At 59.1% G+C, this 19701-nt stretch overlaps 3 protein-coding genes across 4 annotated transcripts; 1 reads left to right on the forward strand and 2 right to left on the reverse strand.

Moving 5' to 3' along the window:
- Positions 1-1085: 1085 nt before the first annotated feature.
- On the reverse strand, positions 1086-6968 carry TRPV4 (transient receptor potential cation channel subfamily V member 4; the record flags this gene model as incomplete). Its single annotated transcript, XM_080355333.1, has 15 exons — positions 1086-1228; positions 1394-1515; positions 1720-1847; positions 1970-2286; positions 2519-2585; positions 2808-2973; positions 3083-3156; positions 3353-3445; positions 3566-3724; positions 3810-3989; positions 4313-4611; positions 4723-4863; positions 5116-5268; positions 5438-5610; positions 6592-6968. The coding sequence occupies 15 exons, from the start codon at positions 6966-6968 to the stop codon at positions 1086-1088; spliced, it is 2592 nt and encodes an 863-aa protein (XP_080211459.1).
- A 3866-nt stretch (positions 6969-10834) lies between these two features.
- GLTP (glycolipid transfer protein) lies at positions 10835-13292 on the reverse strand (the record flags this gene model as incomplete). The annotated part of the gene is made up of 5 exons (XM_080355398.1): positions 10835-11045; positions 11379-11529; positions 11806-11939; positions 12251-12312; positions 13190-13292. 5 exons carry the CDS (start codon positions 13290-13292, stop codon positions 10863-10865), a joined length of 633 nt encoding a protein of 210 aa, XP_080211524.1. The 3' UTR covers positions 10835-10862.
- A 1048-nt stretch (positions 13293-14340) lies between these two features.
- On the forward strand, positions 14341-19607 carry TCHP (trichoplein keratin filament binding; the record flags this gene model as incomplete). 2 transcript variants are annotated; one of them, XM_080355432.1, is made up of 12 exons in its annotated part: positions 14341-14519; positions 14601-14805; positions 14981-15037; positions 15602-15670; positions 15941-16114; positions 16442-16554; positions 16875-16941; positions 17231-17403; positions 17709-17790; positions 17998-18183; positions 18276-18392; positions 19039-19607. In XM_080355432.1, 12 exons carry the CDS (start codon positions 14341-14343, stop codon positions 19069-19071), a joined length of 1455 nt encoding a protein of 484 aa, XP_080211558.1. In that variant the 3' UTR covers positions 19072-19607. The 2 variants fall into 2 exon arrangements, with proteins under 2 accessions (XP_080211558.1, XP_080211559.1); XM_080355433.1 differs by having other exon boundaries at positions 18303-18392.
- Positions 19608-19701: the final 94 nt, after the last annotated feature.

Genomic DNA, 19701 nt, shown 5'->3' on the forward strand with positions numbered 1-19701 from the left:
ATGAGATAAGGGGATCAGATATGATGGGATAATGTGATGGGATATGATGGGATAAGGGAATGGGATGTGATGGGATAAGGGGATGGGATATGATGGGATAAGGGGATGGGATAAGGAGATGGGATATGATAGGATAATGCAATGGGATATGATGAGATAATGTGATGGAATATGATGGAATAAGGGGATGGGATAATGGGTTACAATGGGATATGATAGGATGGGAATGGGATGATGGGATAATGGGATAGGATGGGATAATGGGATGGGGTAATGGGACAGGATATGGCGGGACAGGGATGGGCATGGGATAACGGGATGAGGATGAGATAAGATGGAATGGCTAAGATGGGTGGGTGCCCAGCTCGGCCGCAGTCCCCCTGTCCGCCCCGATGCGGCTCCGCTCCCCCGCCCGGGCTCGTTGCCGCCGCACGGCGCGGTGTGTGCTGCCCTCCGGCGGCAACGGGGAGCGCCGGCTGCCCCGGCCCTGCACCGTGGCCCTGAACCACAGCCACGCACCGCAGCCCTGCAAGGCAGCCATGTACCGCACCTGTACACCGCAGCCACTCACCGCACCATGCACCATACCCCGTCCCGCAGCCCTGCGCTGCTCCTGCCTCCCACCTGCAGACCTGCCTGCAGCGACGCGCTCACACCTGAAACCAGCCAAAGCCAGGAGGAGACGGCGGTGGCAGGTCAGTCTAAATTTACTTTTTTATTTACTAAATAAATAGTCGTATAAATCTTGTGCAAAAATGTATGGCAAAAACCATTGGCCTTGGTGTGCAGAGGGGCCATGCTTCCCCCTCCCTGCCCATGGCAGAGGTTCCTGGCACGGCACGGCCAACAGCCCCGGCTCGGCAAAGTGAAGCAACAGTGTTGGAGCACATCTGTGCGAGCTGAGACCCCCAGCACTGCCGGGAGAGGGCCAGGGCCCCCGACCAGGCTGGACACCCACCAGAATGGGACAGAGGTTGCACAAATCCCTGAGGAGCCCACAAGCACCGTTCAGCCCAGCCCAGTCGCCGATTCCCCCGGCTGCGCCAGGGGCCGGGGCAGAGTCTGCTGGCTCCAGCACTGCTGTGCTAGAGTGGGGAGCCGGAGGCCTGGCCGTGCCGCCGCTCCCGCGCCTCTGCCGTGCCCACGGTCCCCAGTGGCACCACCACCTCCTCCGGCTGGCAGCTCTTGTTGAGCTCCACCACGCGTGGCACCACCGTCGACCAGCGATCTGCAGAGATGGCAGGAGTTTGTCTCAGATAGGAGTCTCCGGCAGCTCCCCCTCCCTGCTCAGCCCTGTGCCACCCGGTCCCCAAAGCCAATCTGCTCCAGGAGCATATCGGAGGCTGCAGACAGCATCCTGAGGGACACTCCCAGCCTGCAGCACCACACTCACCTCTCCGCAGCCGGCCCACGGTGTGGGAGAATCCATAGTACTGGTACGTGTCGCTCTTGCCAGGGTCCTCGCTGATGATGCCCAGGTTCTGGTTCCAGTGCGACCAATTCACCTCGTCCACTCTGTGGGGAAGGGGTTGCACAGGGAGCCAGAGTGGCAGCTCCTGCATCCCTGCCACCATCCCAGCATTGGCAATGCTTCCTGGCTCCAGATCAGTACAAACTACCCAGCAAAGGAATGCATGGTGCCAACACCTTGAAATGCTGTTTGCTGCAGTGGGATAGGCTCAGCTGCTCGCCAGGGATCACCAGGGCACCTGCCTTTACCTGAAGCACCAGCGGCGGTCAGGCGTCCCGTCGGTGCCCTTCCCCACGGTCACCATTTCCCCCGACCGGAATGCTTTTCGCAGGAACACCGGGAAGGAGCGCTCGATGTCCAGGATGGTGGTGGCCCACTGCCAGGGACAGCAGGGACCCCTCAGCCACCTGGGGACAGAGACACGGGTGTCCCTTGCCCAGGTGGTGCTGCTTTGATGGAGGCTGGCGTGCTGCAGTGCAGCTCCTGGGGTGCTGGTACCTGCAGCTTCCAGATGTGTTTGCTCTCCTTGGAGACTTGGCCCACGGTCTCACCCATGAGGGCGATGAGCATGTTGAGGAGGAGCACAAAGGTGAGGATGATGTAGGTGACAAGGAGGATGATGAAGACGCCGGGGTACTTGGCACTCTCCAGCATCTCCAGGTCGCCCATGCCAATGGTGAGCTTGAAGAGGTCGAGCAGGAAGGTGCTGAAGGTCTGGCTGTCCCGGCAGGAGGGGTAGGTGGGCACTGAGCAGTTGGGCTGCTCCTGGCTGCAGGACTCGCTGCTGGGACACGGGTTGAGGAGGGACACCAGAGCTGGGGGAAGAGGGATGGGAGTGGCATGTCCGCAGGGGCAGTGGCAAGGACAAGGTCCACAGTGGGCCCCCCAGCAGCTCCATGCTGGCTGAACCTCCTTCCCTCTCCACTGCAGGAGGAGGCAGAAACTGAGCCCACGTGGGTTGGATGGAGCGGGGACTCCACAGTCTCTGCCCAACCATGACGTGCCATGTCTTCCCCCTGAGCCCCAGCTCAGCAGCCAGGCACCTACCTGATGCGTAGCCGATCATGAAGAGCAAGTAGACCAGAAGGAAGCGAAAAAGGTCTTTGAAGAGGATCTGCAAGTGACGGAGAGGGTGTGAGATGTGCTGGACCACAGCACCCAGCTGTGTGCCGGGGCACCATTGCCCTGCCATGCTGCAGGGATGGCCGGGCTGGGAGTGGGGCACAGCTGAGCCACAAGAAACCCTCAAGAAAGCAAGGAGGACCCTGCTTTTGGGCCACACATCCATAGGAGGACCTTCTGCTGGGAAGGGGAAGACCCCCCCACCTCACCAGACCTTCTGGATCATGATGCTGTAGGTCCCCGTCAGCTTGAGCCCTCGTGTGAAGTACAGTGCATTCATCCAGCCCAGGACCAGCGCGAAGACCATGACAGCCAAGTATGCCTCAATGCCACCCAGGTACAGCCCTGCCGTGACGATCACCAGCACCGAGTAGATGAAGCTGGAGGAGAGCTGGGGTCAGACTCTGCACCAACAGACCCCACCAGCTGCTGCCCCTCACAAACCCGGGGATGCTGTGGCTCAGGGGACCCTGGGGGTTCCCCACTTACTAGAGTAGCTGGAAGGAGCCATCTATGAAGAAGGAGTTCACGCCTGGGCATTTCTTCATGAACAGATCTTTGATCTGCGGAAGAGAGGGAGAGGTTGGAGAGGCCGGGGGGAGCAAGTCCCTGCTTGGCAGGTTGCTGGTGTCGGGGGGGCATCTCAGCAGGGGCTGATGCTTCGGGACACAGGGCTGTTGCCCTCGAGTCGCTCCTTGTGTGGAGACCACAAGGGCTCAGCCTTCCCATGGGAGGACCCCCCCACCTCACCACACTGACGTTTGTGAAGAAGAAGAGGATGCCGGTGAGAAGGGTGATGATCTCCCCGGCCAGGCGCAGGTAGTCGACGGTGGTGGTGTACGGGTAGGGGGGCTGCAGGGAAAGGACAGAGCTGAGCTGCTCCACCACCACGGGCAGGCTGGGCTGGGGGCAGAGACCCCACAAACCCCCTGCCAGAGGGTGCTGGGAATGGGGTTGTGCTGCAGGACTCACGGGCCCTTCCATGGGGCGGTAGTAGGCGACGAGGGTGAAGATGACCATGGCGCAGAGGTAGGAGACCACGCTGATGTAGAAGGAGACAGCCCCGAACTTGCGCCACTTGTCACGCAGCAGTTCATTGATGGGCTCCACGGCCAACATCTCATGGCGGTTCTGGTGGCACATGGGCACTGTCAATGGGGACCCAGCCTCATGGCCTCTCTCCAGCCCCTTCCAGCCCCCCCAAGCCCCTGCACACCTCAATCTTGCTGTTGTAGACAAGGATCTCCAGCACGGACACCTCTTCCCCGCAGGTGTCCAGTGAGGAGAGGTCGTAGAGGGAGGAGTAGACGGGGCCGTACGCCCAGTCCTTGAATTTCCGCGAGAGGTGCCGGGCGTCCTCGTCTGTGATCTCCCGCCGGATGATGTGCTGGAAGATCTGCCGGGGGGGACAGCTCACCTGGGATGTTGCAGCTTCTGCTTTTTTAACACCCCCTATGCCCGCACCATGGAAGGATGAGGGCAAGTCAGGGGAAAGGAAGGGATGTGCCAAGGGCCTGGGGTTAATTAGGGAAGGAGCGGAATGCAGTGAGGGTTAATTAGGCAGGTTAATAGGCTGCACATCTGGGTGTTCAACAGCATCTGCAGAGAGAAGCCATGCAGGTCACTGCTGGCTGGGACATGCATCGACTGTGACAGGGCTCAGCCCTTGCAGCCAGTGTGGAAAGGACAGATGGATTGCAGCCTGGGGGGTCACCGTACCCCAATCTTGCCAGTCTTGGCAGCCATCATGAGCGGGGAGAGGCCGTCATTGTTGAGCAGCACCTCCAGGTTGGTGTCGGGGAAGAGCTTGGCGCACTTGACAAGGAGCAGGTCGTACATCTTGGTGACGAACTTGGTGTTCTCGCGGGTGTTGTCAGCGATGGCGACCAGGGCATGCAGCACGGTGTTGCCGCGGGAGTCCTGGCGCCGCAGGTCCGCCTGCTTGTGCCCGTTCTCCGTCAGGTAGTGCACGATGTGGGGCTGGTTGGTGCAGGCGGCCAGCGAGAGGGGCAGCTCACCTGCGGGGACAGTACATCAGCGGGATGCATGTCATGCTCACCCCACCATGGGGACATCCCTGGGGCTCACTCAGTCCCCCTGGGTGACCCACCAGCTCCCTCCCCACTCACCGAAATAGAAGTAGCCACCCTCATCCTTGGGTTGGAAGAAGCGGCCGCGAGCCTGGGCGTGCACATCCGCACCCTTCTCCACCAGCAGCTCCACGTAGTGCTTGCAGCGGCGCTCGATGGCGATGTGCAGGGCTGTCTGACCTGTGCCACCAGCCACCGTCAGCCCCCACCTTGCCCTGTGGCCTCCCCTGGGTCCCCGACCTTCCCAGGGTACCTTTGCTCCATTCCCCAAGCTCCCCCTGAGCCTCCAGCCTCCCCAGGGTCCTCGCTGCTCTGGTCCCCAAACCCTCCAGCATCCTCCATCCTCCCCAGGATCCTCGCTGCTCTGGTCCCCAAATGTCCCCGCGGTCCCCATGCCCAGGTAAAGCTGGCAGTGGCCCCACGCGCCCCCACCTCGGTAGTAGACGTCTCTGAAGGGCGAGTTGATGAACTCCCGCATGTTGCCCGTTTTCTCGGCGATGTCAAGGAGGATGGGGATGGTGTCGTTCCTGCCCCCACTCAAGTTGAGCAGCGCCTTGGGCAGGCAGGTCTTCCCCGTAGAGGGCTCTGGGAGCAGATGGTGCTGAAGGGGGCCAGGGCAAGCCCCCTGGCCATGGGGGGCCCAGCCCCCCACCCCCACAACAGCTCCCTATGCATCACCATCCCCATGGGGACAACCAGTGGCACAGCACGGCCCCAGTGCCACAGGGGCCCCAGGGCAGGGCCAGGTCCTCACCTCGAAACTCCTCATCTGTGAGACGTTTCTTGTGGGTGAGGAGGAAGGAGAGGAGCCCATCCAGGCCAGCTGGGGATCCCCGGGACACAATGTCGAAGAGGATGGGTCTGTTGAAGACCTTGAGGACGGGGGGTGGGTTGGGAGCCGGACCCTTCCCGCCCGGTGCCTGCTTCCTGCAGGAGAACCACCAGCGCTGGGGACTGGAGCTGCTGCCTCAGTTTCCCACCTCTGCAATGAGCTTGGGGCTGCTCAGCTGCCAGCAAAATGCACAGGGATCCCCACCCGGGGTCACCCATGGGGCAGCCTCCCCACCCACAGCAGCCCAGTGCTCCCAGTATCACCCACAAAGGCCAGCAGGCACCTTGACAGCTCCTGTCTGGGTGCTGCAGTGTTTTGGGCCCCAGCCGTGCCCCCTGGCAGGGACAGCACACGGGTTCAGCCACGTGCCAGCACTGCAGGCAAAGTCAGACCGGTTGGAGCAGTTGGTGACAGGGGTATGGGCTGGGGACAACCGGCTGGCATTGGGAATGGAGGGGCATAGGGACAGTAGCTGCCCCAGCTGGGATCTCTGGGGCTGGGGGCACATGGGGCATCCCAGTCCCCCCACCCACCTGCCCCCCTGACCGCCCAGGGGACTGAGCTCCCACTGGGGCATAGGGACACCCCACTGCCCCGAGCCCGGCTGCACCCCTGGGGTGGGGACCGTGGCTGGGGGCCACGGCGGCCGCCCCAGGTGCCCAGCACAGAGAGACATTGTGTAATCGGCTGTGGGCTGCCCCCCCGGCTCCGTTTTCCTGGCGCAGGGAGGGCGGAGGCCCTCCTGAAAAGCCCTTTCATGCCGGGGAGCCAGACGCCCGCACCGGCCAGGGGAGCGGCCGGGCACACAGAGCTTCTTTCACGGCACCGGTAAGGAGGAAGGGGTGACAGGATCCTGGCCCCATGGCACCGGGGGGCTGCAGACCCACAGCACGACACAGCCCAGGGTGGCCAGGAGTTGCCCTCTGTGCCTGGCACCCCTGCCCAAAGCACCCCAAAGTACCATGGGGGTCTGTCTCCATCCCCAGCTGTCAGGTATCCCCACAGTGCTGCACCCGGTGGACCCCCCACCCATCACTCCCGCCGGCACCGGGGTGCACGGGCATCGCCGTACTCACTCCACAACCCTCCTGCGCCAGCGCTTGTTCTCACTGGGGTGGTGGCGGTAGGTGCCATAGTCGAAGAGCGAGTCCATGGGGGCTTTCTTGGGCGCAGGGACCACGGACGACTCATAGATGGTGGCCTCCAGCAGCTCCATGGGCTTCGGGGCACCTTTCCGAAAAGCCCCATGGAATTTCATGCGGAGGTTTTGCTTTCCATCCCCAGCACCAGGGGGACCCCGCGCTGCCTCAGCGGGGGACGGGGTGTCCTCGCTCTCAAACAGGTTGGCCAGCGAGGAGAGTGGGAAGGAGTCATTCTGGAGGGACCCATCATCTCCTGGGCCCTCCCCAGCATCACTACCAAGGGCGCGCGGGGGGTCTTCGGCATCTGCCATGCTCCCTGGCCAGTGGGGTGGCTACGATCCCCAGCTTCTTCCACGACAGCAGGAGACCTGGCAGAGGAAAACCCAGCGTCACCCCCAAACAACCCCGTCCCCTCCCACAGAGCATCATGCCCCCACACTGCCCAGGGTCTCCCAGCTGGTCCTGCCTGCCCCAGTTCTCCTCGGCACCCACCTACCCAGCTGTGGGGACCCCTCGTGTCTGTGGAGCCCCCACTGGCTGCAGTGCTGCCGGCTTCAAAACGCAGCCGTAACGGGTGCTGGCGAGCCCGGCCCCGCTGCCTCTCCCCACTGCGGTCGGGTTGGGTGCAGCCCAGGACAGCGCACAGAGCAGACCCTGTGCACTCCCATCTGCCGCCCAAGGAAAGAAAACATTCCTGGGATACACCCCACAGCCGGGAGCTGCCACCGCAGCGGGCTGGGAGCAGGGCCAAGGCTGGTCCCTGATGTCCCTCCACTGCCACAGCCCTGGGGGGCTCGGTGGGACCCGGCTGTGGGTGCCTGTGGTGTCAGCACAGCCACGCTGGACACCAGGAGGGGGATGGATGTGGCACGGGGGGCTGCAGCCCGCGGGAGGGCAGGAGCGGTGGTTAGGACAAGAAATTATGGGTTTAGGTTGCCCAGAGGGAGATGGGGCTGCAGGGGAGCTGTGCTAACCAGCATGCAGAGCAAAGCACTGTGCTATGGGCACCACTGTGCCCTGCCGCCAGGTCCCCAGGGGCTGGCAGCGCTGGCAGGGGCACAGCCAGGCAGGTGAGTGACCCTGGGCTGTCCCCCAGCCCCGCTTTCCACCAAAACACACCTGTGAAACACAGCGGCATTACGGCTCAGCCCAGCTCCGGCCTCTGGGGAGCTCAGCCCTCCCGGCGGGTCTCGGGACAGAAAAAGCAGCCTGGAAACGTATCATTTTCTGCTGGGCTGCAGCTCTGTACAACAAGCCATAATGGCAGGCTGGGCCCTCCTAGGGCAGGCAGGGAGCTCTGCTGGATAATGTGCTTCTAATTAGGCAGCGTGTCCCACAGCCGCCCATGGCAGCCCCACGGCAGGGGACATGGTGCTCCCCAGATGCAGGGAACAAGGGCTGCAAACAGCCCCCTGCAGGAGGGGGTCCTGAGGCAGTGGTCCCCTCCTCCCTGCCACTGCGGGGGACACCCAGCAGGGAAGCCACAGGCCTGGGAGACATGGGGTGAGCCACTAAGCCGACACAGTTTCTCCTCCGTGCTGCCTTTCCCGCCATCACCCTCTCTGCCAGAAATTCCACAAGCACCTGCCAAAGGCCACAGGTCCCACACCCTGCCCCCGGGCAAACATGGGCCCCTGCACAGCCGATTTGCCCTCGGATAAAGGAGAAGAGGGGTTTGCTGAGCATACCAACCCCATGGCCCGTTCATGGAGACAGAACACCCTATTCCTCAGCTGTGCTTGGAATCCCAGCCTCAGGACAGGCTGAGCTTTAGGGAAAAGCCCAAGCACGGCACAGGCTGTAATATATGGCTGGAGGGCAGGGCAGAGCCAGGGAGTCACCGGCACAGGACACTGTTACCTGTAGGAAGTGGCTGGGGACTCAGCTGAGAGACTCAGCCAGGTGACAGGTGGACCTGGGGATGCTCAAGAGGCCAGAGCCCAGGGACATGCAGGGCAGAAGTGAGGGGACAAGTGGAAAGGGCAGGTGGGGCCGGGAGCAGGAGGCTCGTGTCGGAAATGACAGGCTCGCTGGCCGGTGCCATCAGCCCTGTGCTCCCACAGATGCAGCGGCTGCCAGGAAAGGTGCTGTCAATGGGGTTTTATTTGGCTTGTTAGTTATTTGGGTTTTTATTTTTCAGACTTCCTCATCCCATGGAATAAATGAGTCAAGACACGGCTCACCATGCACCAAGGCTTGCTGGCACGGCCCCGGCTCTCACATCCAACACAAACCCTCCTGCTCACCCCTCCATGCACAGTCCCACCTTTCCCCAGCTTTCCACCAAGTTACCTCCCAGCCAGACGAGTATCCCCAGTTATCCCCCCACTCTACCCCACCACGGGGGCACAGCTGCCGGCACCGACATGGGGACGTGCAGGGACGTGCCCTGGGCAGGCGGCAGGGAGGGTGCCCCATTAGCGGGTGGTGCAGATTTTGCCATATTAAAGCGTTCCTCAAACTAAAGCACGGCGGGCTCCGGGTAGGAGTGAATCACTGAAACCACATTGTGTTTAAGTTCAACCCCACTGGAAACGCTCATCCGGAATTAACCCATCACCTTGCAGACTAAACCGCACCGCCAGGACCACGCTGACCTAGGCAAGAGCCACGAACGTCATGGTCCAACAGATGAACTTCAAAGCCATTGGTAACCCCTGCCCCAAAGCCCCCATGAGAACACACCTGGTACCTCACCCTCGCAGCGCCGAGCCCCCAAATTGGCCAGGCAAGTCAGGACACCCGCAGTGCCAGGGGATCCCGTGGGGCTGGGCCCTGCATTGCCTAGCACAACCCACAGCCCCGTCCCCATTCTGGTGGCTCCATCCTGTCCCAGTCTCCATGTCCTGCTCCGGGGGCTCCATCCTGCCCTGGTCCCCACGTCCCAGCCCCGCCGCCTCCACGATCGTGCCGCCCCCGTTTTTGCGCCCCCCCCGCCCCGCCCGTCTGTACCTCGGCACGTCCCGCGAAGGGTCCCTCTGGCTCCGGCGCCTCCGAGTGGCCGCGGGGCCCGTCCCGGACAGCGGCCCCTCCCCGGCCGGCTGCGGGGGCGGGCGGCACTGGGACCCGCCTGCGGGAGCGGCCCCCGCCCGCCCCCTCCGCTCCTGCCGGCACACGGGCACCGGCACGGCCCCGGAACGCCCTTCCCGAAACAGCCCCCACACCCAATACCCTCCAAAAACAAGCCCCAAAACACCCTCCCGAAAACGAGACCCAAAATACCCTCCCAGGAACGACCTAAAAACACTCTCCCTAAAGCGGACCCCCGAGGAACAAGTCCCTAAAACACCCTCCCTGAAAGAGCCCCAGAACAAGTCCCCCCAGAACAACCTTCCTGGTACAGACCCCACAAGGAATAGCCCCCAAAACTCCCCCCAAAACAGCCGCTCCCCACCAGGAAAAGCCTCCCCAAAATCCCTCCCTGAAACAGCCTCCCCAGGAGCAAGTCCCAGAACACCCTCCCCAAAACAGCTCCCCTAGAACCAGCCCCCGCAAAGAACCACCCAGGCCAAGGTTACCATGAGTTTTTATTAAACTTTGCTTCTCTGTCCTGCCAGCACGGAGCTCAGCAGCACATAAGGCAGTTGGTTAATAAGGCAACTCGTGTTCCACAGTCACCACATCAGGACAGTCTCCCAGCTTCACCCCCCACAGCTATCCCAGCAGGGGGGGTGGTTCTTGCTCCCATGCAGGCGCTGGAGGAGTTGGGATCACCCGGGGAAGTCATCGGCTCCTCCGCCACAGGCGCTGCCGGCATCATTTGGGACGTTTCTTTCCCAGGTGCCGATCAGTGGACGAGCGGTATGGGGCACACGGCGGGTCCGGGCACAGCGGTGCTGTCCGAGAGTCAGGGCAGAGCCAAGGCAGCATCGGTGAGACGCTGCCGCCGGCCACGCTTCATTCCCCACACCGTGGTAGCCATAAACCTGGCAGTTAGGACTAGAAAGACTTGTTTTTCCTCTTTAGCACAAAAGCTTGGGAAATCCTGTGATGACACGGGGTACAATTGTTTTATTGCTGTATTCTCAATAGAAAACTATTATTATTATTATTATTATTATTTTAGAAAATAGGTTATCCACTGCACATCCAGACGAGAATCAAAAGTTGACTGAGAGCCTGGAGCAGCCCCAGCTGCCTCAGTGATTAAGACACAGGTAGCACCCGCCACACTTTATTTAAGCCCTGCCAGTCTCGTGCGAGCCTTAGGCTTTGTAGGTCAGCTCGGCATTCATCTTTGTGTACATCTCATAAATCGCATCCAGTATGGGGGTGGCCTTCGAGAGAAATTGATGAATCTTCTCTATGCTTTCCTCTTCTTTGACTTCTTTACCCTTCTCTAATGCCTTCAGCAAATCTGATTTGTACGGAAGAGCATAGACTGACCCCTATGAAAAAGGGGAAAAAGCTGTAAGACTTCCACAAACCCCAAATCCTCTGTATCCCACATGCAGGACCCTCATTTGGGTGGTTCCCATGCACTTTGGAGCGTCCAGAGACCCCACGGCATCCCAAATAGGACATATGGGAACAACCTTGAGGGTGGTGGCTGGACCCTCAGAGAAGGAGGAACGCACAGAGAGAATCTCCTGGAAATACTGCTCAAAACAGATCAGCAGCTTCCCATGTTTCCAAGCCCTATTCTTCTAAAACACATCACTTTTCGGGGCATCTGGACTTAAAGAAAAGCTGCTTTCCTCCATGGAGATGTGAACACTCACCATGAAGAGCTTCTGCAGCATCCAGCCATGGTATTTCTTCAGTGCGATCTCATAAGCCTTCATGGCATTCACTCGGATGAGGTTTGGATGCTCCTCATCCCGCTCACCATCAGAGATGCTCTGCAGCAACACCAGCATGAACTTCAGTCCCCTGGGAGAAGCACAGAGATGTTGGTGTGGGGAAGGAGATGCAGCTTCCCAGCCCACAGCTGGGCACCCCCCTGAGTGTGGTGCATCCAGGTCCCCCCAAAAATCCACAGCCCTGCCAGCACACCCCCCCTCGCAGAGCTGATGCAGCCAGTGTACTGGGCTGTGCTCCCCAAAACGCAGCACCACACACTGCCCCAGCCAGACGAGACTCTGGTCGGCATCTGATGGGCTCCCTGTGTGCCAGGATGCAGCCCAGAGCAGTGACACCGTGAGTCACCTTTTCAACCACATCAGCGCCAGCGTCGCGCCGGTCTTGGGCCAGGCTGAACCGTGCATCTCCTTCTCCGCCTCCAGGATGTTCTGCAGCGTTTTGAACTTGCTGGGGTTGGAGTCGTAAACCGCCCGGATTTTCTGGGGGCAGAGAAGGGGGGTTGGCTCCCAGGAGCTGCTGGGCAGAGCAGCATCGGGCGGCACCAGAGAGCAGCTGAGCTGGCGTTCATGGACACGGTGAGACGTGGTGTCTGCAGTGAGCACTGCGGCTGCTAAACGGTGCTTTCACCAGGGAGCCTTGTTAATAAACACACCGAGATGTGCCACCACTGAACCAAAAAGCCCCCATGGAAAGAAAAGCCCTTTTAGACACCTTTGGCTCTTGCCTCTCCAAACCCACAGCATCTCTGCTGAGAAACTCCCCCCCTGAGCTTTTCTGTGCCACTTCCTACCTTGATATTTCCAGTCAGGTCTGCCTTGACCGGTGAGTAGACTATGGGAGTCCCCAGGCAATCTGTGGAGACATGGAGGTAGGACAATTAGTCTTTAGGGGACACAGGAGACACCACAAAGTCCTGAGCTGTAACCAAGAGGTTTCACCTTAACCATAGCCAAGGCATCGAGACACCTGCCAGCAAAGGGCTCTCTGGGTATTGTACACGGAGCTCTGCCCCCGTCCCCATCCTGCCGGTGACCCTGTGATCACCCTGGTCTGGGACATGGCCCCAGTGTGACAGTCTGGAGCAGCACGATGGACACAGGATCCTCTCTGCCTGTCCCCAGGCAGGCAGCCCTTGTCCTGCCCTGCCACCAAGCCGTCACACAATAGCTGACATTGTGGAGGGCAGCAGGACGGCACAGGCCATCATGGCACCAAGGCAGCCGCACCAGCACCCACCCATGACCCCTGCAGCACCTGCCCTGGCCAAGACGCGGGGTGAGTAGCCACGAGTGGGACCCACGGACCAGCCCTGAGTGCTGCCGGGGTGCCCCGGGGCAGGCAGCTTGGCCCCGCCGCAGCGTCGGTGGCTCTGCCGGGGTGTGGGGGCAGCAGAACGTTTCCCAACCGGGCTGCTCAGCGGGTTTGACGGGACCTTGATGCAATCGCGGCCCCGCCAAGCTACTGCCCCGGGGGGTACCAGGCACCGGGAGCAGCCCGGCCCGGGGACCAGCACCGACCGGGGATGGAGGAACAGCCCAGCACCGGGGGACCCCAAAAGTCAGCACCCCGCACCGGAGGGAGCACCCAGGACTGGGGAGGGGCTACCCGGGCCGGCGAGGCCCGAAGGCGCTCAGCGTGCTGAAGGCCTCGGCTGGACGCGGCGGCGGGATCGGTACCGGGCCGGCCCTGCCGCAGCTCCCGTCCCCGCAGCGGGCCGGCCTGGGCTCACCGAAGAAGGGCGGCAAGTGCGCCACGGCCTCCAAGAAGGGCAGTGTCTCGATCTGCTTGTCGGCCGGCAGCGCCTTGAACTCATGTTCCAGCAGCAGCGCCATAGCCCCGCTCTGCCTGCTCCGGTTCCGCTCCGGTTCCGCACCGGCATCAGCCCCGCCGCCCGACCCGGCAGCGCGCTACCAGCGCGCCCCGCCCCCGCCGCTTCAACCAATGGCAGCGCACCGCCCACACGCCTATCCGCCAATCGGAGTGTGGGAGCGGGCCCTAAGGTGAGGCGGGGGCGGTGCTATCGCAGCACTGATGGGCGGAGCCAGTGTCGGTGGGCGGGGCCAGGCTCTCCCTGAGCCCCGGTACCGGTTCCCCCGCCATCCCCATAGCCCGGGCCCGGCCGGCGGGGAGGGCTGGTTTGGGCACAGGAGGAGGCTGCCCGTCCCACCCCGGTTCACGGTCTGCTGCGGCCCGGAAGCAGCGCGGCTCAGCCCTGGCCTGGCCAAGGCCGCGCGGGCACCCGCGAGCCGTGCCCCGGCAGCGGGGGCGGAAACCGGAGCATCCCCCGCCGCGGTTGTTGACACCGTCTCGGTCGCGCTCCGGACGTTCTGCCTCTGGCCAGGTGCCGAGTTCCTGCCTGGTGGCTATTAATCATTTAGGGGAGATAAATTTTTAATCGGGAGCAGATGGTTCAGTTCACGCGTCCCGGGAAAACAAACCAGCCCGGACCCCAGCGCGGGGGGAACTACACCCGGCTCCGCCCGGGCGGTGCGGGGAGACGGGTCGGGAGCGGAGGGAGGGGATTTACCGGTTTCAGGGGCCTCAAATGCAGTGTTTTTACCGGTTGTTCGGGACAAACAGGTCGTGCGGCGATACCGATCTCGGGCTCGCACATGGCGCGCTGGCACGAGGCCGTAGCCGCCTGTCGCCAGCGGTGACACACACCAGGGACCGCCGGCCGCCACCCCTCTCTCCGCCACTCCGGCCCTCAGCACGTCCCCGGTCACCGCGGCCCGGTTGGAGTTCGGTGCGAGACGAACTCCGCGGGGAGCGGCCGCCGATTCCCGTCCCGCGAAGCTCGTCGCGGCGTGTCCCTCGGCGGCGCCCGTAGCGGCCGGCGGCGTTGCCATGACGACGGGCGGCGGCCAGTGGGAGCGGGCCATGGCGCTGCGCTGGGCGGCGCGGGGCCGGGCCCCGGAGCGCTGGGCCGCCGAGCGGCGCCGGGAGCTGGAGGCGCGGAACCGGCAGCAGTGGGAACGGGTCAGCCGCTCCTTCGCCCAGGCCGCCATTTGCTGCTCCAGGCAGGCGCGGTGGAGCGCGCCCCGCGCCCTCCCGCCCAGGTACAGGGCCCGGGAAGGGAGGCCGGGCCGGGCCCGGGGGTCCGGCGGCCGCTGCCCCTGACACGCCGGGGTGTGCGGCAGCTCGGCAGCGGTGCGGCGGGAGGCGGAGGAGGCGGCGTTGCGGCTGGAGGAGCGGCGGGAGCGGCTGCGGCGGCTGCTGGCCGAGGAGCGGGAGGCGCTGGCGGCGGAGCTGCGGGAGCGGCGGCGGGGCCGCGGGGACGAGCTCGCCGGGATGCGGCGGCGGAACGAGGAGCCGCGGGCGGGCCGGGAGGAGCGGAGGAGGAAGGTGAGAGGAGCGGCGGGGCCTCCCGGGCTCGTACGGCCGCCCCGGTGACCGGGCGGGCAAGGCCACTTCCTTGCCTTGACTGTGCAAATTCCGCTTGCTGGGGTAACTAATCGCCGCCTCGGGAGGGTTTGATATCTCTAATTCTTCCACATTCCGGCGTAATCCAACTCTCCAGGTTGCTGAGCAGCTGCTGGACGAGCACCAGAAGAAAAACAACACTGAGCTCCGGGAGGTGAGGTTATTTTCTTTTTAGTCTCTGCTGCCTTGCACTTATTAAACTACATTTTAATTAAAAAGTCATCGTATATCTACTATATCCACTGTTGTTCATCTTGAATCACAGCACTTGTTCTGATAAGCAAAAGTCAAAGAAAAAACATTGGCGTAAGTGTGTAAGAAGTCCCCTCAAAGCTAGTATTTTTCAAAAAGAGGCAGAAATCTGTTTTGACTCAGTGCAGATTTTCAGTGCTCGTGATGTAAATATCTCAGGTTGTTTTTAAAGCTGTATCTGCCATGTCCACAGCACTTCCATATTCTTTATTCTGCCGACCTGCTGCTCTGGCTGTCACAGCTCTGGGGTCAGTGTCACCACAGTGTTTCCTGGAACTGACACGTGCCACTGACCCTGAGCTTGGGACCAGGGGGGCACCCAGGACCCCCAAATGAGCCCAGCTCTGCAGAGGCAGGTCCTGCTGGGACTTCAGGGCCATGGCTGGGCCAGATATTGCTCCAGAGATTCCAGTAGATCCCAGGAGACAGAACAGTCTCTGGCACTGATGGCATCTGTTGTTTGCAGGTAGAGTCGGAGCTGCACAGGAAGCAGGTGCTGGAGGCTTGGGGTGATCAGCTAATGCAAAAACCTGAGGTACGCTGAGGTCGCCCTGGTGTTCCTGAGCACTCGGGCAGGCTCCTGAGATGCACGGTGTGACTGATAACCATTTTCAGGCAGGGTTCAGTGGACAGTTTTCCTTTGTCCTTGTGCTTTTTGTCTTTTGTCCTTCCTGATGTATTTTGTTCCATATTTTCCCAGTATGTCTCAGCTTGCAGGAGTTTGATTGGTGGATTTCCTGAGCCAGAGGCTGTTTCTTTGCATTAGTCTAAGACTAAATTCCCTGTTGTCTTTTGGCTTGGATAGCAAGAAGTAACTGAACTTGAAAAGAAAAAACGTTATGAAAATGAATATGAGATTGCGCGAAGGGAAGCGCTGGAAAGAATGAGACAAGAGGAAGAGAAGCGCCGGCTGGAAGAGAAGAAGCAAGCGGAGGCGTTGCTTCAACAAATAGAAGAACTGAAATTACAGGAGGCAGAGGTAATCTTTAGTTTCTCCTCATTTTAGAGGGAAATTCATTGCTTCACTGGGAAATACAGCAACACTGACCTGACCTCTTCCCTCCAGCTTTCCACTAGATAAAATCTGGAACAAAGTTGTGACATAATTTCTGTTCATCATGTAGACTGCTGGAGCTCCTCGCAGTGACTCTTGAGCTGTGAGCTACTGAGACATGAATTAAATTCGTGTGGAATATTTACTGCTTGCAGAGGAGCAGAACGGGATCCAGACCCTGGTACACAGGCTCTCTCTGTGGTGTCCTTGCTCTCGGATGTATTCTTTCTGGTGGTTGTTTCTTCCTTTTAGGCAACGAAGCTGAAAAAAGAACAAGATAATTTATTAAAGCAGCGGTGGGAGCTGGAGAACTTGGAAGAAGAAAGGAAACAAATGGAAGAGCACCGAAAGAAGAAAGAGCTTGGGTATGAGATGGACTGTAGCTTATTTCAGCAGGGCTTAGATAGGATTGGTTCCTGTGTTTGCAATGGTACTTGTGGCACAAGGAGATATTCCAGATAGCAGCGGTGGGTTGTAAATATTTATTTGATGGAAGTGCCCAGAACAGCCACTGAGCAAATGAATTGGTGCTGTTACTTCTTGTTGTTCATGTTAGCGGTAGCAGATACTTCTGTTGCCTGTAAGTTATCTTGTCATAGATGGAGCTTCCTGAGTGCTGGCATATAACAACATTGAGCTTTAGAGTAATTTTGAATGTTGTTGTTGTTGTTGTCTTTCTTTTCAGTCGCTTTTTGAGGCACCAGTGCGATGCCCAGTTAAGGAGACGAGCCCAGCAGATACAGGAGGAGCTGGTAAGAGAAAGCACCCCTTGATTTATATGTTATAGATACTGCATGCTGAAGAAACTTGTTCTTTGTGTTTTGTTTATGTGTCTGCCTCTGCTGCCTACAGAGAATTAGCGAGGAAACCCCTTTAAGCATGTGAGCAGGGCTGGGGCAAAAAGACAGGGGAGAAGGTGGCAAACTGGGTGTGTGGCTGAGCACACATCCTGACACCATCACCAATAATGTGTAGAGAGCAGCCCTGCACACAGGCTGGAAGCCTGTTGGATAGTTGTTAACCTTGTGGGTTTTTTTCAAGGAGACAGACAGGCAAATCTTATTAGCCATCCTCGAGAAAGAAGGTGAGGATCAGCGCCGCGAGTCTGCGCGACGAGAACGAGCTGTGGCAGATGTTGCCTGGATGAAACGTGTCATCGAGGAACAGCTCCAGCTAGAAAAGGAGAGGGAGGCAGAGCTGCAGATGATTTTTAGGTGGGTCTGCCCACCTCTGAGCATCAGCTAAAGAGACCGTATGTGCTGAACATTCCTGCCTGGTTGGCAGAACTCTGTTTGTTAAATGGGCTTTGAAAGTGATCGTTAGGACGCAGTGTCTGGTTGACTGTGCAGTTGTAGAAGAAGTTCTAGTGGAACTGAGCTCTGCCCTTCATTCCCTGTGCCGGGTACCGTGGTAGGTGTCAGCGTGCCCCTACAGACTGGACATCGTAGCTTGTCTGTGCTTGGGGTTTTTTTTGACTGTAAGTAGTGACCTAAGAGATAATTCTTCTTCTCTCCTTTAGAGAAGAAGCTAAAAAAGTGTGGGAGAAGAGGGAAGCAGAGTGGGAAAGGGAGAAGAAGGCCAGAGATCGCCTGATGAGTGAGGTGATGACCTTTTTTGATGAGCTGTCTCTCTTGGTTCGATGAAGCCATCCCTCCAGCTGTAACCTTCCACCGGGTTACAGCCTTCAGCACCTGGGGCAGAATTTTTCCGCTTGTCTGGTACATTTTTCTGAGAACTGTTGAACCATCTGCACTGAGTTCTAAGGCTGGCCCTTTTCTTATCTTCTGCCTCAATTTCACTTCATGAAGGTCCTTGCAGTCAGACAGCGCCAGATCCAAGAGAAGATGGAGTTAAACAGACGAGCCCAAGAAGAGTCTATAAAGTATCGTGAGCAGCTGATTAAAGAGCTGGAAGAGGCCAAAGAGCTGACGAGGCGAGAGAAGGTGCGGGAGGAGGAGCTGAAGGCAGCGCGCAGGCAGGAGCTGCAGGCGCAGGTACGGCACGCGTGCCAGGGCTGCACCCAGCTGCTGGGGTGCCAGGTCTGTGTCCTGTCTCGCTGTGACAGCCCTGTCCCCTCTGTGCCCAGCTGACAGAGCGTCGCTCACACCAACAGGAGCAGCAGCAGCGCCAGAGGGAAGAGGAAGAGGAGGAGAGTTTGCAGCAGGAGGCCGAGTGCGTGGTGGAGCAGGGCCGTCCCGGCAGGGTAGGTGACAGCAGTGAGCCTCTACACTCACAGCACCCTGACATGAGCCCATCGGGGAGGGTGACAGCACCACACAAGCCAGTCTCATTGTTTCTAATCTGTACCTCTGTTGCCACCTAGTGCCACGGCAGAACCCCAGGCCTGTTCCTTTCCCTGGTACTATTTCTAAGAGGGCTATAGTTCTCTCTTATAAACTGCTTTTCTTTTGCTGATCTGGATGCTTTAGGTCCCAGTTTTTAGATAATTTTTGAGGCAGACTTGTTGCTACTGCCTGAAATGTTATTCTCATTATTTTGGGGATTATCAGCTGCATTAACACAGTGGGCACAATGCAACTCAGTTGCTCAGTGTCCCGCTTTCCCTAGCTCTAAAAACAAAGCTGAATTTGAGTAACCCCACCTAAACCACACACCCAGCAGATATTTTTCATACTAAACTATGAGCTACTGTGCAGTGTCACCCCATCATCTATTAGACAGTGGCTACTGATGTCAGAGTAGCAACTCTTAAAACATTACTGATGCTTTTTCCTGGAGGATATTCTGTGCCCTCCAAAGTCCCTTCTTTGCTGAAAAGTGCATGTGTGGAAGACAGATTCTAGAGCCCATAAAGTAGTTAATTATGGTCTTTGTTTTGACCCCGTTAGCTCTACAGTTACCCAAAAGCAGCATGGACCTGAGGAACAAGCAGGAAATGCAGTTGCAGACTACAAAAAGAAAACTTGGAAGAACCACGGAACTCCTGCAATAACATTGGAATAGCCCACAACGATGCCAAGACTCAACTCAGTAGATTTCTGAAAATATTCAGCTGTGGCTCAGCTGACCACAAGAGCGAATTTCTCCTGACTTCAAGAACAGAGAGGTGTGAGCATCCTTGGGGCCTGAACTGCTGCTTTTACTCTGTGTTCCAGAATTGTGATGATGGATTTCAGTGATATATTATATAGGGGCAACATGGCAGATAAACAGGCCCTTTGGATTTAAACCATGACAGGTCTGGGGCTCCCGTGCCCCCCATGTGCTGCATTTGCTGGCCCGGGTCAGACTCTCAGCAAGACAGGCCTGGGGGCCAGGATGGCTTGTAGGAGTTAATTAATAATGCATTGCAAATTGGTAAGATAGATCACATGTGCTGTGGCTGTAATTCTTAACCTGTGGAGTCCCCCCCAGAAGGTGCTGAAACTTCACTATTGGCTTTTTTATTTATTTCATAAATAATGAATAATTGCAACCTGAACAATTGTTTGTTTCTTTCCATGAGCAAACTCTGCAACAACAGGAGGGAAGTTTTAGTTGGTTATTGCACT

This window comes from Nesoenas mayeri (genome assembly GCF_963082525.1).
Source record: "Nesoenas mayeri genome assembly, chromosome: 17".
Lineage (NCBI taxonomy): Eukaryota > Metazoa > Chordata > Aves > Columbiformes > Columbidae > Nesoenas > Nesoenas mayeri.